Source organism: Gossypium arboreum, chromosome 10 (genome assembly GCF_025698485.1).
Source record: "Gossypium arboreum isolate Shixiya-1 chromosome 10, ASM2569848v2, whole genome shotgun sequence".
NCBI lineage: Eukaryota > Viridiplantae > Streptophyta > Magnoliopsida > Malvales > Malvaceae > Gossypium > Gossypium arboreum.
The window spans coordinates 33,887,375-33,903,482 of NC_069079.1; the positions used below are offsets into that span (position 1 = coordinate 33,887,375).

The 16,108-nt window shown below is 33.1% G+C and overlaps 1 protein-coding gene across 1 annotated transcript; it reads left to right on the forward strand.

Annotated features, from left to right (window-relative positions):
* The first annotated feature begins 673 nt into the window (after positions 1 to 673).
* Positions 674 to 2,139, forward strand: LOC108487720 (uncharacterized). Its single transcript, XM_017792088.1, has 4 exons — positions 674 to 833; positions 882 to 1,124; positions 1,625 to 1,736; positions 1,935 to 2,139. The coding sequence occupies exons 1-4, from the start codon at positions 674 to 676 to the stop codon at positions 2,137 to 2,139; spliced, it is 720 nt and encodes a 239-aa protein (XP_017647577.1).
* Positions 2,140 to 16,108: the final 13,969 nt, after the last annotated feature.

Here is a 16,108-nt window from a genome sequence, read left to right on the forward strand (position 1 = left end):
AGTGTGAGTTCTAGTTGCTAGAGGTAACTTTTTTGTGGTACATGGTTTCTACTGAGGGGATCCGAGTTGATCCTAGAAAGATAGAGGCTATGCTTGGTTGGAAACAGCCTAAGAACGTATCAGAGATTCGTAGTTTTCTAGGTATTACAGGATATTATCAATGTTTTGTTGAGGGGTTCTATCTGATTGAAGCTCATTTGACTAAGCTTCTGCGCAAGGGTGTTCCTTTTGTCTAGACTAATGCACAACAATCGAGCTTCGAGAAGCTCAAGTCTGTTCTGACACTGGCTCCTGTTCTGATACATCCTGAATCTGGTAAAGAGTTTGTAGTGTATAGTGATGTGTCACACATCAGTTTGGGTTGTGTATTAATGCAAGATGGTAAGGTTGTGGCTTATGCATTCTATCAGCTTAAGTCGCACGAGGGGAATTATCCAAATGCATGATCTCGAGTTAACTACTGTGGTATTTACGTTAAAGATCTGGAGGCACTATCTGTACGGTAAGAGGTGTATCATCTATACCGATTACAAGAGCCTCAAACACCTCCTTACTTAAAAGGAGTTGAATCAGACAACGTCGGTGGATTGAGCTACTCAAATATTACGACTACATAATAGAGTATCATCTTGGTAAGGCCAATGTGGTGGTCGATGCTCTCAATTGTCGAACGATGACTGAGTTAAGAGTGATGTTCGCTCGTCTTAGTCTATTCGATTATAGCAGTCTGTTAGCTGAGTTACAAGTTAAACTGACTTGGATTGGACATATTCGAGAAAAGCAGTTAAGGGATGAGTCTTTGGTTTTGCGATTTCGTCAGGTTGAGAATGGCAGTACTTTTGATTTTTTGATGAATAAAGATGGGGTTCTATTTTTTTGAGGTCGAGTTCATGTACCGAGTAATTCTGATCTGAGACAGTCGACTCTGAGGGAGGCGCATAGTAGCCCTTATGTTATACATCCTTGTGGTAATAAAATGTATCGTGATCTTCGTGAGCTGTACTGGTGGCTGGGTTTGAAAGGTGAGGTTACAAATTTTGTTACTCGTTATCTGACGTGCCAGCAAGTTCAGGCTAAGCACCAATTGTCTTTGGGTTTGCTACAACCTGTTAAGATTCCTTTAGGTAAATGAGAATGAGTGACGATAGATTTTGTTAGTGGGTTACCCTTAACACTTACTAAAAAGGATTATGTTTGGTCATCATGGATCGATTGACCAAGTTCGTTCATTTTATTCCAGTTCAGGCAGACTGCTCTCTGCAAAAGTTAGCGAAGCTTTACATTTTTTAGATTGTAAGACTGCATAGGGTTTTAGTTTCTATAATTTCTGATACAGATCCTTACTTCACTTCTCAGTTCTAGAAAAAACTGCATGAGGGTTTGGGTTCGAGATTGAACTTCAGGACTACGTTCCATCCTCAGACCGATGGTCAATCTAAGAAGGTGATTAGAGTTGTGTGATAAATTTTCGAGGTAGTTAGGAGGATTTTTTGCTGTTATCTGAGTTCGCCTACAGTAACAATTTCCAATCTAGCATCCAGATGGCACCTTATGAGGCGTTGTATGGTCGTAAAGTGTCATACTTCGCTATGTTAAACTAAGTTGGGTGAGCGTTGGGTTTTAGGTCTTGAGTTGGTTTTTGACACTAAAGATAAGGTTAGACTGATTCAGGATCATCTGAAGGCGGCTTCTGATAGACAGAAGTCTTATGCAGATTTGAAAAGGAGAGATATCGAGTACTCTGTGGGTGATTTCATTTTTCTTAAGGTTTCTCTGTGGAAGAAAATTCTGAGGTTTAGCAGTAAGGGCAAGTTATGCCCTAGGTTCATTGAGCCATATCAATTTTTGAACCGTGTAGGACCGGTCGCTTATCAGTTGGAGCTACCTCCATAGTTGGACCGTATTCATGATATGTTTCACGTTTCGATGTTAAGGCGGTATCAATCTGATCCATCTCACATTGTCTCTGTTGAGGAGATCAAGGTTAGACTGGATTTGACTTTTGAGGAGGAGCCCGTTCAAATTTTGGATCGTGATATTAAGGTTCTGAGGAGGAAGTCAATCCCGTTGGTTAAGGTTCTGTGGCAAAATCATGGTATTGAGGAAGCCACGTTGGAACCTGAGGACTTGATGCATTAGCAGTATCCTCATCTGTCTGGATCAGGTAAATTTCGAGGTTGAATTTCTTTTAGAGGGTGGAGTTGTAACACCCTGCTTAATTTATTTCTGTTCCTGTAAATACCTGATATAAATGAATATCTGCTTCAGTGGTTAAGTGTTCTGGGTGTGTGTATGAGGTCTTGGGTTCAAGTCCCACATTTGAAATTTTTTGTTACTTTTCTAATTCTAGCCTTATCCTTGGTGGATAGGGTTATCTCTATCTTTAGTAAACTCATATCAGAATGAGTCTGCGAGTTCGAGTGGTAAGGGGTAGTTGTGCTAGAGGTCCTGTGTTCGAATCCCTGTGGGAGCGATGGTGTTAATTTTTGTTTCGGTTGGCTGAGAGAGTTTGAGTGGTCTTGAAATTCTGAGGTAGCTGGGGTTGAATTGTTAGTGGAAATTTAAGATTTAGTGGGGAGTTTATTTTGATTTTATTTTATTTTATTTTTCCCCTAAAAGACTTTTCTGTTTGACGTTCTGTCTTCTTCCTTTTTCCTCACTGATTTGGTAATCAAGTTTTAGTGCAATTCATTGTGTTTCAGTGTTGGGTACCCAATTCTCGATTTGGTAAGTATGGTTATTGTTTTTTGTTAGTGAATCTTTGGTTGATGGGGTTTTGTTTTTGTTGCTTACGAGAAGATCAAGGGGTTGAAGGCTTCCAACCAATGCTATAGTCTGTTTCGACGTAGTTTTGGTTTAGTATCGACGTAGTTTCGATTTAGTATCGATTTAAACGACTAATTTGGTGATTTATTGGTCAATTTTAGGTGTTGCGTGGCTCAGGAGTGTTTTTGCATCGAAACCGTATCAAGTGTGTTCCCAAAACATAGAAAATTGGGTTTCGGCAAGAACTGAAAAAGTATTCTATCGACGCCATATGCGAGTGTGCCTGGCAGTGTGGTTGGCCGTGTGCGACACACGGTCATGTGTCTGACTATGGTGCGGCCGTATGAGAGATACGAATGTGTGCTGGTGTGAGTGTGGCCGTGTGGACCACACAGGCTAGGCCATATTGGGTATGTAGGCCACACGGGCATGTGGGCCCACATAGGCATACCACACGAGTAAAGCCAATCTGGACGTATGGGCCAATATAAGTAAGCCACGCGAGTATGTAGGCCCAATATTCTAAAATTTTCTCTAGGATCACACGGGTCGTTCTGATCGACTGTGGGCCTATCGTAGGGTCGATAAGGGTTAACCAAACCCTAAATTATGTGATCTGATATTATGATAGTTTGCTCTGAGTAGGACACCATTATGCATGCTTGACTATTTTGTTAAATATATATGTTATCTGTATATGAGCATGTAAGCATGATATATCTATATATGTATTTTGTATATATGTTTAGGGTGGGAATTGTATATGTGGAGGAAGTGATCTGTACAGCGACCTTTCGCCTATATACTGGCAGCTCGACTGCATATTATCTTCGATGTGTCGTATCGACACTATATGGTTTGTAGGGATGGGTAGGTGTTTTTAACACCACATGGTGTGATGGGATAGTCGGAGCTGGTGATTAGAGGATAGGGGTAGGATTCTGTATATCTGTTCTGCTTATCTAATTTTGTTATCTGTATCTATAAAGGACTTAAGTCTGAATCTGAATCCAACTATATATGTGATTTCTGTATGTATAGCATGTCTATTTCTTTTGAATTACACACTGAGTTTATGAAAACTCACTTTTGTTTGTTTGTTCTATTCAGGTAATCCACAGACTTAGGCAGTTCGGTGCAGCGGAGTCTCACGGTGACCACAAGTTTGTAAACTGTTTTTGATTAATGGTTTTTATTTAATTAAATATTATTTTTGGGAGTTTTGTAATTAAGGGACTTCCGGACTGTTTGGTTTTATTTTGGATTTGGATTTTCGATTTGGCTTTTCGATTTAACTCTATATATACGACGGTTAGCTAAAAACATGGTTTTTACTAAAACAAAGGTTTTCAGTATTAATTATAAATGAATATGATTTATAAAACTTGGATGATTTATCGAAATGACTCTGTTTTCAAAACCCTTCTTTGTGACATCTTCAGATTCAACCATAACGTCTAGGTCGGGTTTGGGGTGTTACAGATTCAATCTTGGGCAAATTTAATAGCACAAGATTACTTCGACTAGACCCCTTATAGTTACGTAGTATTTTGTTATTTATAGTTAAATCATGTTCTTTATACATGTTTTCGACATTTAATCTGTCATTAATAAAATCAAAAAGTCTATTTTTTGCTAAAAATCAAAAAGTTAAAAATATTTATTTATTTTACGATTATTTTCAATTCTCAACTCTAAATCAAAAGACCAACTCATTTAAGGTTGAGAACAAAAATTAAGAAAATTAAATCCAATTCAGATCATAGTTTTTTTTTTATTCGATTAAGAATTTAAGATAAATTAAATTTGATTCCATTGTAGTTCAGTCCATACTTAAAAAATTTTGGTTTGATTTTAATTTCATAATAAAACCTACAATTATGTGAATTGAATTGAATTTTTAATTATTGTAGCATAAAATAAACATTTGGTATTTAAAATATTATATAAAATATATTCAAGTGTACTAAACAATTTGATACAATTGAACAAGCAAATAATCAAGATCATGTATATCAAACCTAGATTAACAATTAGCATCACAATCAACCATCAATAAAGTTTAAAACAACATGAAGTTCAAAGTAAAAGCATCCATTCCAACATTCAACTAATAAAAGATGAATAAGAAAAAGAGTTAGAAATGCTCATTTATGGAGAAGAATTCAATTTGAGGGATGAAGCTTGCTTGATCTTCATTTACAATGTTATTGATCTACCGTCAAATATAGTAGTTAATTTGAGCTATTTTCCCACTTAAGGAGCTAGTTTTCTAGGCAATTTAATATTTAATATTATGTTATTAGTAATTAGTAATTAGTAATTAGGATTAAATATTAGTAAAGTAAAATAAGTAGTTTTAACACATTTTAGGAGTGTTGTGACATATTAGGCCAACATGGGCCTTAGGTAGTTCTAATATCTGTAGTTGAGTGTGTAGGATGATGATTTATAGGCCCAACTGATGTAGAAGCAAGGGACAAGTGATACACAAGCCTCCCGAGCTATCAAAGCATAAAACAAACCAAACAAGGCATGGAATACCTGTCGAGTCATGCCATGCAAGGGCAATGGTGCGACATAGGTCAACTTGCTACCCAAGTATATCAGGGCTATTTTCATCATCACAATCAACTTTATACGAAGACCTAGGACGTATCGAAAACCTAATTTGCGCTGCCAACACTCCTATAAATAAAACCTTAGATGTTTGATGTAACTAACTCATCTTAGATGCAATAAAAAACCCTACTAGTTTAGGAGTAGGATTATAGTTAGTTTCTTTCGGCTTTTCTAAACTCCTTTTTTTTCCTCTTGAAATCGGTTTCAATCCAAGAGTTCTTTTATATTATTAAAGTATTTCAGTTTGATTCTTCTTTGCAAGCGGCATATTTTATTTTTCCGATCGAGAGATTTACTTCTTTGTACTCTACTCGACATCAATCTAGAATTATTCTAATATCTTTTCTCTACCAATTTATTTTTGTTCTTTACATGTTTATTTCAATTGAGATTAAGATTATGAATAACATGAATGGCTAAATCCCTTAGGGAGATTAATAAGTGGATGGGAATGTGATTAACGGAGGATTCAGGGTTTCCCAAGAGGTTTAGTTGGTATAGATTACATGTTCTTAAACCATAGGCTTGACAACCTTAGGAAGTAATCATAGGTGAGACAAGATCAAGAGATAAGTCAAACCAAGTAAATCATAATTGATCTTCCATAAATCATACTATTATTTAAATTCCTTTTTCACACATAATTATAGCTTGTTTAATAGCAAATCAAACCATTTTAGTATATATTTAGGTTGCCATACTTAAAGTAGTAATTTATGCTTTCTAGTAGTTTTTATTACATTTTATATATCTAAATAAGGTTACATGGTCTTGTAGGTCAAGCCAGAAGCTAAAGATGCTTATTCAGGCCAAAACTGATGGTTATGTTGCGACACCAAGATATTGTGTCTCAACATCGAAGACAAAAGCTAAAAACAAGTTTTGGAGCAAAACTGCCTTCGATGTCGCGACACCAACCTTCATTCTCGCGACATCAAACTCTAATGTTTTAACACTGTAGGCTTGTGTTGCAACCAACCCCCTGCGCAGCCCAAAAACTCTTGCACGTTTTAATTATGTTTTGGAGGGAAATTAGGTGTCTTTGTCTTAGTCAAACTCAAAGGACTTCAAGGATAATTTAGGCACTTTAATATTCCGAGTTTAGCTTATATAAAGGCCATTGTAATAAAATTAAACACAAAATTTTTAGGGTTTTACTTCTTAGGTTTTTCTTTTATTCCTAGTTTTCACTTAGGTTATTTTATGTTCTTGTAATTAGAACATCCTATTTCGAAGTGAGACTTCCATAATTGGAGATTATTCTCAAACCATGCTTTCATCGAAAATTCCATGAGCATCTCTTTTCCTTATTCTCTTCTTTATATTTCTTTCTTTAATGTTGTTAGATAAATGTTTGTGTAAATATTAGAATTAATTTAAACTTTCTACATATGTTTTAATTGCTTTAACTTAATTAATTGATTGAATGATAGAGTTTCTTAGAAAATCAACTATTTGGGAGAGGAAGAACTTAAACCCTAGGCTCCACAACCCTAGGAAGTCATTTAGGTGGGATTTAACCCAAAATTAGTATGGGTTATTCGTTAACACCTTAACCCTAAATTGGCCTAGACTATGAGGTCAGAGGATAAGTTGTCCTTGATGACTTGTTATTTTAGTGAAAAATCATAAGATCCTGCTAGGGTATCGACTAGTTGATTGATTGGAACCCTACATTAATAATTAATTAGGTAAAACAATTGGATCTAGGCTAAAAATAACTCGCATAGTCAAAATAAGGAATAAGAAAAGTTGATACAGGAACCTAGGAGTAGAGTTAGGTTTAGTTAAATTTATTTAGTTTCTTATTATTATTTTCACCTTGCTTCTTGATTAACACTACTAATTCGTGATTCGAGTAAATTAGTAATTATTTCACGTATTTGGCTTGATAATAGTTTTCCCTAAACTGCAATCCCTTAGGTACGATCCTCAGAATCCTTACCAAGTGTTTTGTTGTAAACAAACCATATTGCAACCTGACCCGTATACTTGCGAACACCGCCTCAAATCTATATCTTTAGTTGTAGTATTCACACTCTAGACATCGGTACGTCCAAAGGCGGTTAGTAGTTATCTTGGTTAAGAAAGTGAGACTGAAAGATAATCGAGTATCAACCAATCGATTAAATAGTTTAAGGTTAGGAGGTAATACTTGGTTAATCGATAGTTAATCCACCTTAAAAACCTAATCCAAAGTTAATTACAAACCCTAAAGCGAGTTAACCTTCCTAATTGGTTTAATGATTTTAGTCGTTTGTTTATTTTCTTGTTTATTTACTTTAGTTATTTAATTTCTCTTATTAATCTATTTTATTGTTTATCATAATATAGGAATTAATTATTACTATTTAGATTTATTATTGTAAAAAGATTTTGATAGATTTATTTCATCCTCCTTTGGATATGATCTTCGAAATACTTCTTATGTTCCATTGTACACAATACTATATTACAATTTGACCGGTATGATTGCAAACATCGTCGTTCTAATTATATATATATTTTTTGTACTATTTTACTATAAAAGATTACTTGTTCATAGGCGGTCAAGTTGTTGACGTTGTTGCTAGGGAGATTTTGACATTAAATCTAGAAATATTTTTACAATCAATAAGATAAGTAGCAACATTAAAGCCTATATATACAATATTTTCAATTTTTTTTATTTTTATTTGTTTTCATTCTTTTTAATTTTTTTTCAAATTGTTTATGACTTAAAGCTCCAGCCCCTTAATTGAACCATATCCAAATCCGGAGCAATTACTTAGGCGCATTCCTCAATTAATGAATATCGATCCATCCACGGTATTTAATTTACCCTGGGAAAATTCATTAATAAGTACATAACCGGGAAGAAGTCCCAATGGATCAACAGACGTGAATATGCCTTACCTACACTAGATGTTGTGCGTAGTAACATTGAGAGGCCGACAATTAACGGCAATAATTCCGAGATAAAGACAGCCTCAAATTATTTGAAATACACTGCAATTCAAGGGAAACATGGTGGAAGACCCAAACTAGCACTTGAAGTGGTTTTTACAACTCTGCAACACGTTCAAGTACAACAAGGTATCTATTGATGTCATGTGTCTTAGGTTATTCCTGTCTTAATTGTGTGACAATGTGACTGATTGGTTAGACTTATTAGAATTCCATTGCAACATAGAATGGTTTAGTGGGAAAATTTCTCTATAAATTTTTCTTAATAAGTAGAACCATTTAGGTTAGGCGAGAAATTGCCAACTTCAAACAATATGAAGGTGAGTCTCTGTACAAGCCATCGAAATGCTTCAAGATAACATTAAAAAAATACCTACACCATGGGATTGCAAGCGTGGCTCAAAATTCAAATTTTCTATAATAGTATTGACAGACACATCAGATCCAGCCTAGACAGAGTGGCTGAAGGATCTCTCATGTTCCATACATATGAATGAGCTTATAAAATCATAAAAAAACATGGCCATAAATTCGTGTACAAATTCCAACTGTAGGAGGTGAGCTACATCAGTTTTAGGGGTGCAAATCCCTATTCAAATACCTAGAACCCTAAGTGGATAGATCATCTAAATCTTAAATGTGGAGCCAACCAATGAGGTACAAATGAATATCAAACCCGACAAAATCCTTCCTATCAACCTCCACCATTACAACAAAGAACTGTGGGGAATGACCATTCTACATATGGTTAGAGATTTGATCGACTAAAAGGGAATATGCAAATAATGAAGACAGATATTCAACAAGTCTAAGCTACGTATGGACAACTCAAATCTAGAATGGATAGCCTCTACGAGCAAATGAGCTAGTTAATGACGATGTTTCAAAATAAAATAGCCAAAGTCTCCCCAGCAATACAGAGAATAATCCTTAGAGAAATGGAAAGGAGTACATAAAGGCGATCGCATTGTGATCGGGCAAAGTATTGAAGCCGTCAAACATGTCCATCCATGAAGAGGAGGAGATTCTCAAAGAGGTCGGCGAACCCATGTAGGAAGGGGCCAAGCACAACGAACCGATCAAAGAGGTAGTCGAACTAGTGTCTGATCCGGTAATATCAAACCCAAGCACAAAAAAAGTACCATTCTTAATAAAACTAAAGGACAAGAAAAAAATGGACGAGACTGATTTTGTAAGTTTTCTGAATCTATTCAAATCCCTCAATGTTAACTTACTGCTCCTTGAACTTGTTGATAAAATTCCAAAATATGTTAGGTACCTACAAGAAATAATGGCACGGCATAACAAAATGAAAAAGGGCAAGTGAATTGACATTTATGCCTCGTGTAGCGCTTTAATAGCTAATAAGATAACCCCGAAATTAAAAGATCCAAGTAGCTTTATGATTCCAATAAAGATAAGGGATCAACACTTTAGTAAGGCCCTTTGCAATTTAAGGGCCAGCATAAATTTGATGCCTCTATCAATCTATAGGAAACTCAGACTCAGGAATCTCAAAAATATCTCGATAATGCTACAACTAGCTAATAAATCTTTGGTACACCTGAAAGGTGTACTCAAGGATGTATTGGTCAAGCTATGAAGATTTATAATCCCCATTAATTCTATAGTCCTATACTTCGAGGAAGATCAAGAAATCCTTATTCTATTGGGTAGGCCATTTCTAGCCACTTCTAAATTGACAATCGATCTCGAGTGAAACGAGCTTATTATAAAAATCTATGACCAGATAGAAGTGTTCAAATATTGTAAAGATTACCAAAGTGAGGGATTGCTTAGGGGGGAAGGCTACGTTCTATTCAATTTAATCCCTAACGTCCTTGATCAAATGTACTTTCCTAGTTGTGCAAGTATAGGTACTTGTAATACAAGAGAACAAAATAGATGGTGAGATCCTGACAAAAATAGAATTGATTAGAAGGCCAATGATGGTCGAGAGCAATAAATGAGGTCGATGGTGAAGTTTAAGGAATTGCCAAAAAAGTCCAATAGTGCGACATAAATTTTAAATCATCAAACTTCAATTAATTTGTAATTTTTTTTTGATTTGTTAGAATTAAGAATTAGATTTGTTATTGTATGTTAGTATTAGAAGGAAACTGGTTTTCGAGAACAACAAAGGAGCTAGATGGTAGTTGGATACAAGTACGGGCAAATGAGGGCATTCTACAAGTCCTGAATGAGCCAAATCGAAGCCATGTCACAATGTACCAAGGTCATGCCACGATACAACCCCGTTGAACTTAAAAACGATAATTTTATTTTCTAAGCAACTTAATGTTTAATATTATGTTTTTAGTATTTAGTAGTTAGGATTAAATATTAGTAAAATAAGTGTTTTTTTAACATATTTTATGAGTGTTGTGACCTATTAGGCTGACACTGGACTTAGGTAGTTCTAATATGTGTAATTGAGTGTGTTGAATGATGATTTATAAGCCTAATTAACATAGAAGTAAGAGAATAGTGATGCACAAGCTTCCCAAGCCATCAAAGTATAAAACAAACTACACAAGGTGTGGAGCATCTGTTGTGTCATGCCATGTAAGGGTTATGGGGTGACATAGGTCGACTTGCTACCCAAGTATATCAAGGTTATTTTTATCTGCACAATCAACATTATATGAAGACCTAGGACGTGCCAAAGACCTAATTTGGGTTGCCAACACTCCTATAAATAAGACCTTAGGGATTTAATATAGCTAAGTCATCTTAGATGCAATAAAAAACCCTACTAGTTTAGGAGTGGGATTAGATTTAGTTTCTTTTAGCTTTTCTGAACTCTTTTTTTTTTCTCTTAGAATCAGTTTTGATCCAAGAGTTCTTGTAACAGCCCATACCCAGTCTAGTCGTCGAACCCAAGCTATAGGATGCTACAATAGTAAACCCAAGCAATTTATTCAATAATACTCAATAATCAATAAAGACAAACTAATTTCATGTTAAACATGCATTACAATCAAAACCAAGTCTTAATCGGGCTTACAAAAGCCTTTGAGCAAAATCAAAACTAAATGGGGACTAATCTGAAACATTTATAAATTAACAAGCATAAATGCAAAATAGGGGTCACAAGGCTGTGTGGCCAAGCCATGTGATAGCCTGAAGCCGTGTGGTGCAAGGCGATACACTCGTATCCTCAAAAGCCTTTCAACGAAGATATTTGTCGATTTGGGCTCGGGTTTAGTTTCGAAAAATTATGGCCCATAAGTTGGTTTGGGAAATTAAAATTTGGTAACCGAAAAATATCTTCGTTGAAAGGCTTTTGAAAATAAAATCGGTTTATGAAAGAAATGAAAAAATGCTTTTAATTTTAAAATAGGATTGTTTTGTAAATAGGTTTAAAGTTGAGAGTAGCTCAAAAGAAAATATGACAAAGTTTTCAAATCATCTTATTTTCTCCCTTCACCTTACACTTGACTCACGACTTCCCTTTTCCCCATCTATTACCATTAATTGAAAACCCCTAAACACCATTCATAAATTTTGATATCCAAAAGCTTAATCATTGTGTCTTTCAAACAGCAAATTCTTTTCAAAATCAAAGAAGAACATCAAGAACACCATCAATTTCATTATTCTTCCCGAGTGAGTTTTTTGCAAATTTCAATTAACCATTCATTGTTTTCTTCAATTAGGGTAAGGTTTTGTTTTTCTATTATATTTTTATGTAGTCTAGCCTTTCAAATCAAGTTTTAATCCGTTGAAACAAGAATTTTGGGTGTTAGCCAAATTTGGGCTCGTTAATGGCAGAATTTAGATTCTTAAATGAAACTATTGTTTCTAGGTTTTTTTCAACTTGTTTCAGTGAGATTATAAGGTTTCTAAACTCATTTTAATCTTTCATTAAAGGATTTTAAGGTTATATTGATTTTTCATTGAAAGTAGTCATGGATGTCGAAATTTTCCAGAACCATAAATCTAAAAATTTCTGGGTGATTTAAAAGTTGAGACCCATTCTTTATTGAGTAATAAGATGCGTTAATGCAGCAAGAATGTGTGATTTTGTTAGTATGTGATATGGAATTTTTGGTTTTATGCATATATATGTGATTTAATATGGATATAGCTTATCGAGCATTATGTAAGCATTTGTAAGTGTGCAAATGGGAAGCATGATAAGCATGCTATGTGGAAGTGTTAGTGTTGTGTACATCAGGATTAAGAGCGGTGATGATATGCATTAAAATGATAGGTGAAAATGTGTGTACTAGTGGATAATTTGGCCTTATGATCTCTTGAAACCATTGGATATAGTTGGCATGCCATAGGATTTGTAAGTACTCACCCTTGTGTTGTGATTTGGGCATTGAGGCCTAGGACAGTTTGGAGAAATAAAGGAATGTGAGCTAAAGTCGATTCATCGGGACATGTCAGTAACCGTCTTAAAACTGAATCTACAGGGTCGAAATCACGACCTCCACTATTGTGACATTGTGATGTTGATGAATGAATTCTTCTAAGATTTTCTCCAACATCGCAACTTCATCATGAGCACATGGTGACTTAGTGACCCAACATCATAAATTTGAGTCTTTCCATGACGCAATGTGACTGGCTATCGAGTTATTCTCCTATGGTCATGTTGCACGACGTCGCGACCACAAAGAGTTCATCATCACAACGTGACACACTATTCAACCTCTTGATTTCAATTTGGCCTCTCGATTCACTTGCATACTCATTTAACATTTATTAAGCATTACAACATTAAAAATATTAGATTAAACACAAAAACATGTCAAAACCTAAATTTAATGCAAGAAAGTATTGAGTACCTAAAAAGACTCAATTTAACTTGAAAACACACTAAAGTAAGCATGAACGAATCATATTTACATATGTTAGGCCCAAAAATACCAAGAAGGGGTGAATTGGTATTTTAAAATTCTTTGCAAACTTTTTTAAATGATAAGAAAATGAAAGAAAAGTTCGGACAATTTGATTTATAATGACTTGGGCTCAATTGTCTAACTCCACTACCTTGGTATACCTAAAGCAAGGGTTTTACAATTCATTATAAGAATTTTTACCTTTCAAGGAAAAGTTATGACCTTTACAATCTTTATCTTTTACAAAGGCTAAGATAGAACCTTCCCCCTAGTTTTTATAACTAAACTAGAACTCTCTCGCTATAATGGCTTAACTAGAAACCCTATACAATTCACCTAAGGTTTTATACCACAAAAACCTTAAATATATCTTTGTAATAAAGATGAAGGATGTAAACAATGAAAGCTCTCAAAGATGTGTGTTTACAAGTGTTAGCTCTCTCTCAGAGAAAGCAAATGAGATTGATAAATAGATCAAACAATAAGCACCTGAGAGATGTATACAAGAGAAAATGAGAAAAATAAAGAATTGGAGATTTTTCTCTTGATTTCTATGATTGAATGTTCATCTCTAATGTCTTGATGTGTCTTTAACTTGTATTTATACCAAGGAATGAGTTTGTGGACATTTATGGTCGGTGGGGATGAATTCTAGCCATTGGAAGTATTAATTTTGTGCTTAAAAATACTTGTAGAGCTTTGGGGTGCGGTACCTAGTCTTTAAGGTGCGATACCTTTCTTCAAAATTTGACCATTGAGCCATAGGTATTGCACCCCAGCTGGAAGGGTCCGATACATTTTGAAAAATGGTGCAATACCTCTTAAGTAGGGAGCAATACTTGGGTGGAAAAGTGTTATACCTTTGTGCCTTTTTGCACATTGGCTTCTAAGTACTATATCTATTGGCCAAGGTGTTGTACCTAGCCTAAAAACACTTTAAAAATCCTTAAAAAAAATTTTCAAGCCTTAAAATTGTTTTGAAAATGTTTGATAAAATTTTCAACCATTTTTTTTATTAAATGACCTAGAAAATGTAATATATAAAATTTATCTTAAATGTTGTTATATCAAAATCTTGGGACATCGAAGCTAACAACATATATCAAGTTACCACTCATCAACATAAGTAATAATTTTTTGAAGAGGATATTTCAAGTCATATTTGAATAAGAATGTCACTAGAGAAAGATGAAAGTTCATTCTAATCGATGATGAGGTAAAATTATGATATTCTTTCATCACACACATATTTAGTTTATAATACATATTACGCTAAGTTTATTTTAAACTTACCATTATTCACTTTCTCTTATCACTCTGTTGTTTAATGTGAAAGTTTCACTTTATAATTATACATTCTTATGAATTTTAATTTTATTTTATGTTATTTTTAATTACTATTATACTTATAATTATAATTTTATAAAAGTTTTAGATTTAAAACAATAATCTTTTTATTATTTATTTTCATAATTTTAGGATTGTTTAGTTAATTTGTAATTACAAAATAATTAATTACATTATAAATCTAATGTTGATCGAAAATGATGACACTAGCAATAGATTGATGAAGAAGATTAAAAAATAAGATTTAAATATATTTGTAATCCTATTAGCATTTATTTTAAAATTTTATTTTATTTTAATTTTTGGGAAGTTGAATTTTTTAATTTGTCTAAATATACTTTTATTTTAATTATTTTTAGGAAGTTTAAGTTTTTTTTCATTTTTTATAATACAACTAGATGATTTAATAATATCAGCATTTGTTTCACTTATTAAAATAAACTATTATAAAATTAAAATTGTATGATAATCTCATTTCAATTAAATAAGTTGAACAAGATTCATAAATTTTAATTTAGTTATATTTGATAAAATTTGAATTTATTTTTAATTAATAAATTTTTATTTTGTTTTAAATTAGAAAAATATTAAATATGAATGGTTAAAATAGTTTTTAATATTAAAACTAAAAATTGAATTCAATGTTTTATCATTAAATTTAATATTTAATAGTTAATTCAATAATTTTAATACATTAATTCAATAATTTTAATACATTAAAATCATAATTAATTTTCTCTATTATTAGTTTGACATCCAAATTGAATCAAACTCTATTATCAGTATCAAAGTATTTTTTTATTTTTTTGGGAATTTAATTTTAAGATATTTACATAGATTTTCAATATAGAATTGTTGTTTTATCTTTATTTAAATTTGTTAAAGTAATTCATCTTCAATTACGCTTTCATTATAATTTAAATTATTCAATTTAATCAATAAATATTATTTTATTATTTTAAATTATTTTTATTTAAAATGTGATTAATTTTATTATTAGACGATAAAAGCACAAAAAGAGGCATACACAACAAAATATGGTAAAAGAGGTGTTACTATGAGGCAAACAAATATAAAACATTTATTTTATTACTGAAAGCAACATTATTATTTAATACATTGATAACATAATTAATTTATTTACATCAATTTTGTAGATATTAAAAATTAAGATTGAAAAATAAAAAATTGCACTTATCTCCATATTTTAAACATTATATAGGTACACCTTTCTAATAATACACAATTACTTAATTAAATTAAGATTGTTTTATCTTTTACTAGTTGTATTTTCTCTCCCTAATGTTAAGAATGTTTTCATCAAAATGACAATCAATAAATCGTGCAGTAAATAAATCTCCAGTTAATGGTTCAATATATTTAATTATAAAAGAAGATTCATAACCAAAATATATTCCCAACGTCCTTTGAGAACCCATCTTTGTGCGTAGCAATTGGAACATATTCTTCACATCTAAAAATTCCAAGATGGAAAATATTTGACTCTTGACCAAAAGCTAATTGTAATAGGGAGTACTTATTATAATTTGTTGGTCTTAAGCGCACAAGTGCTG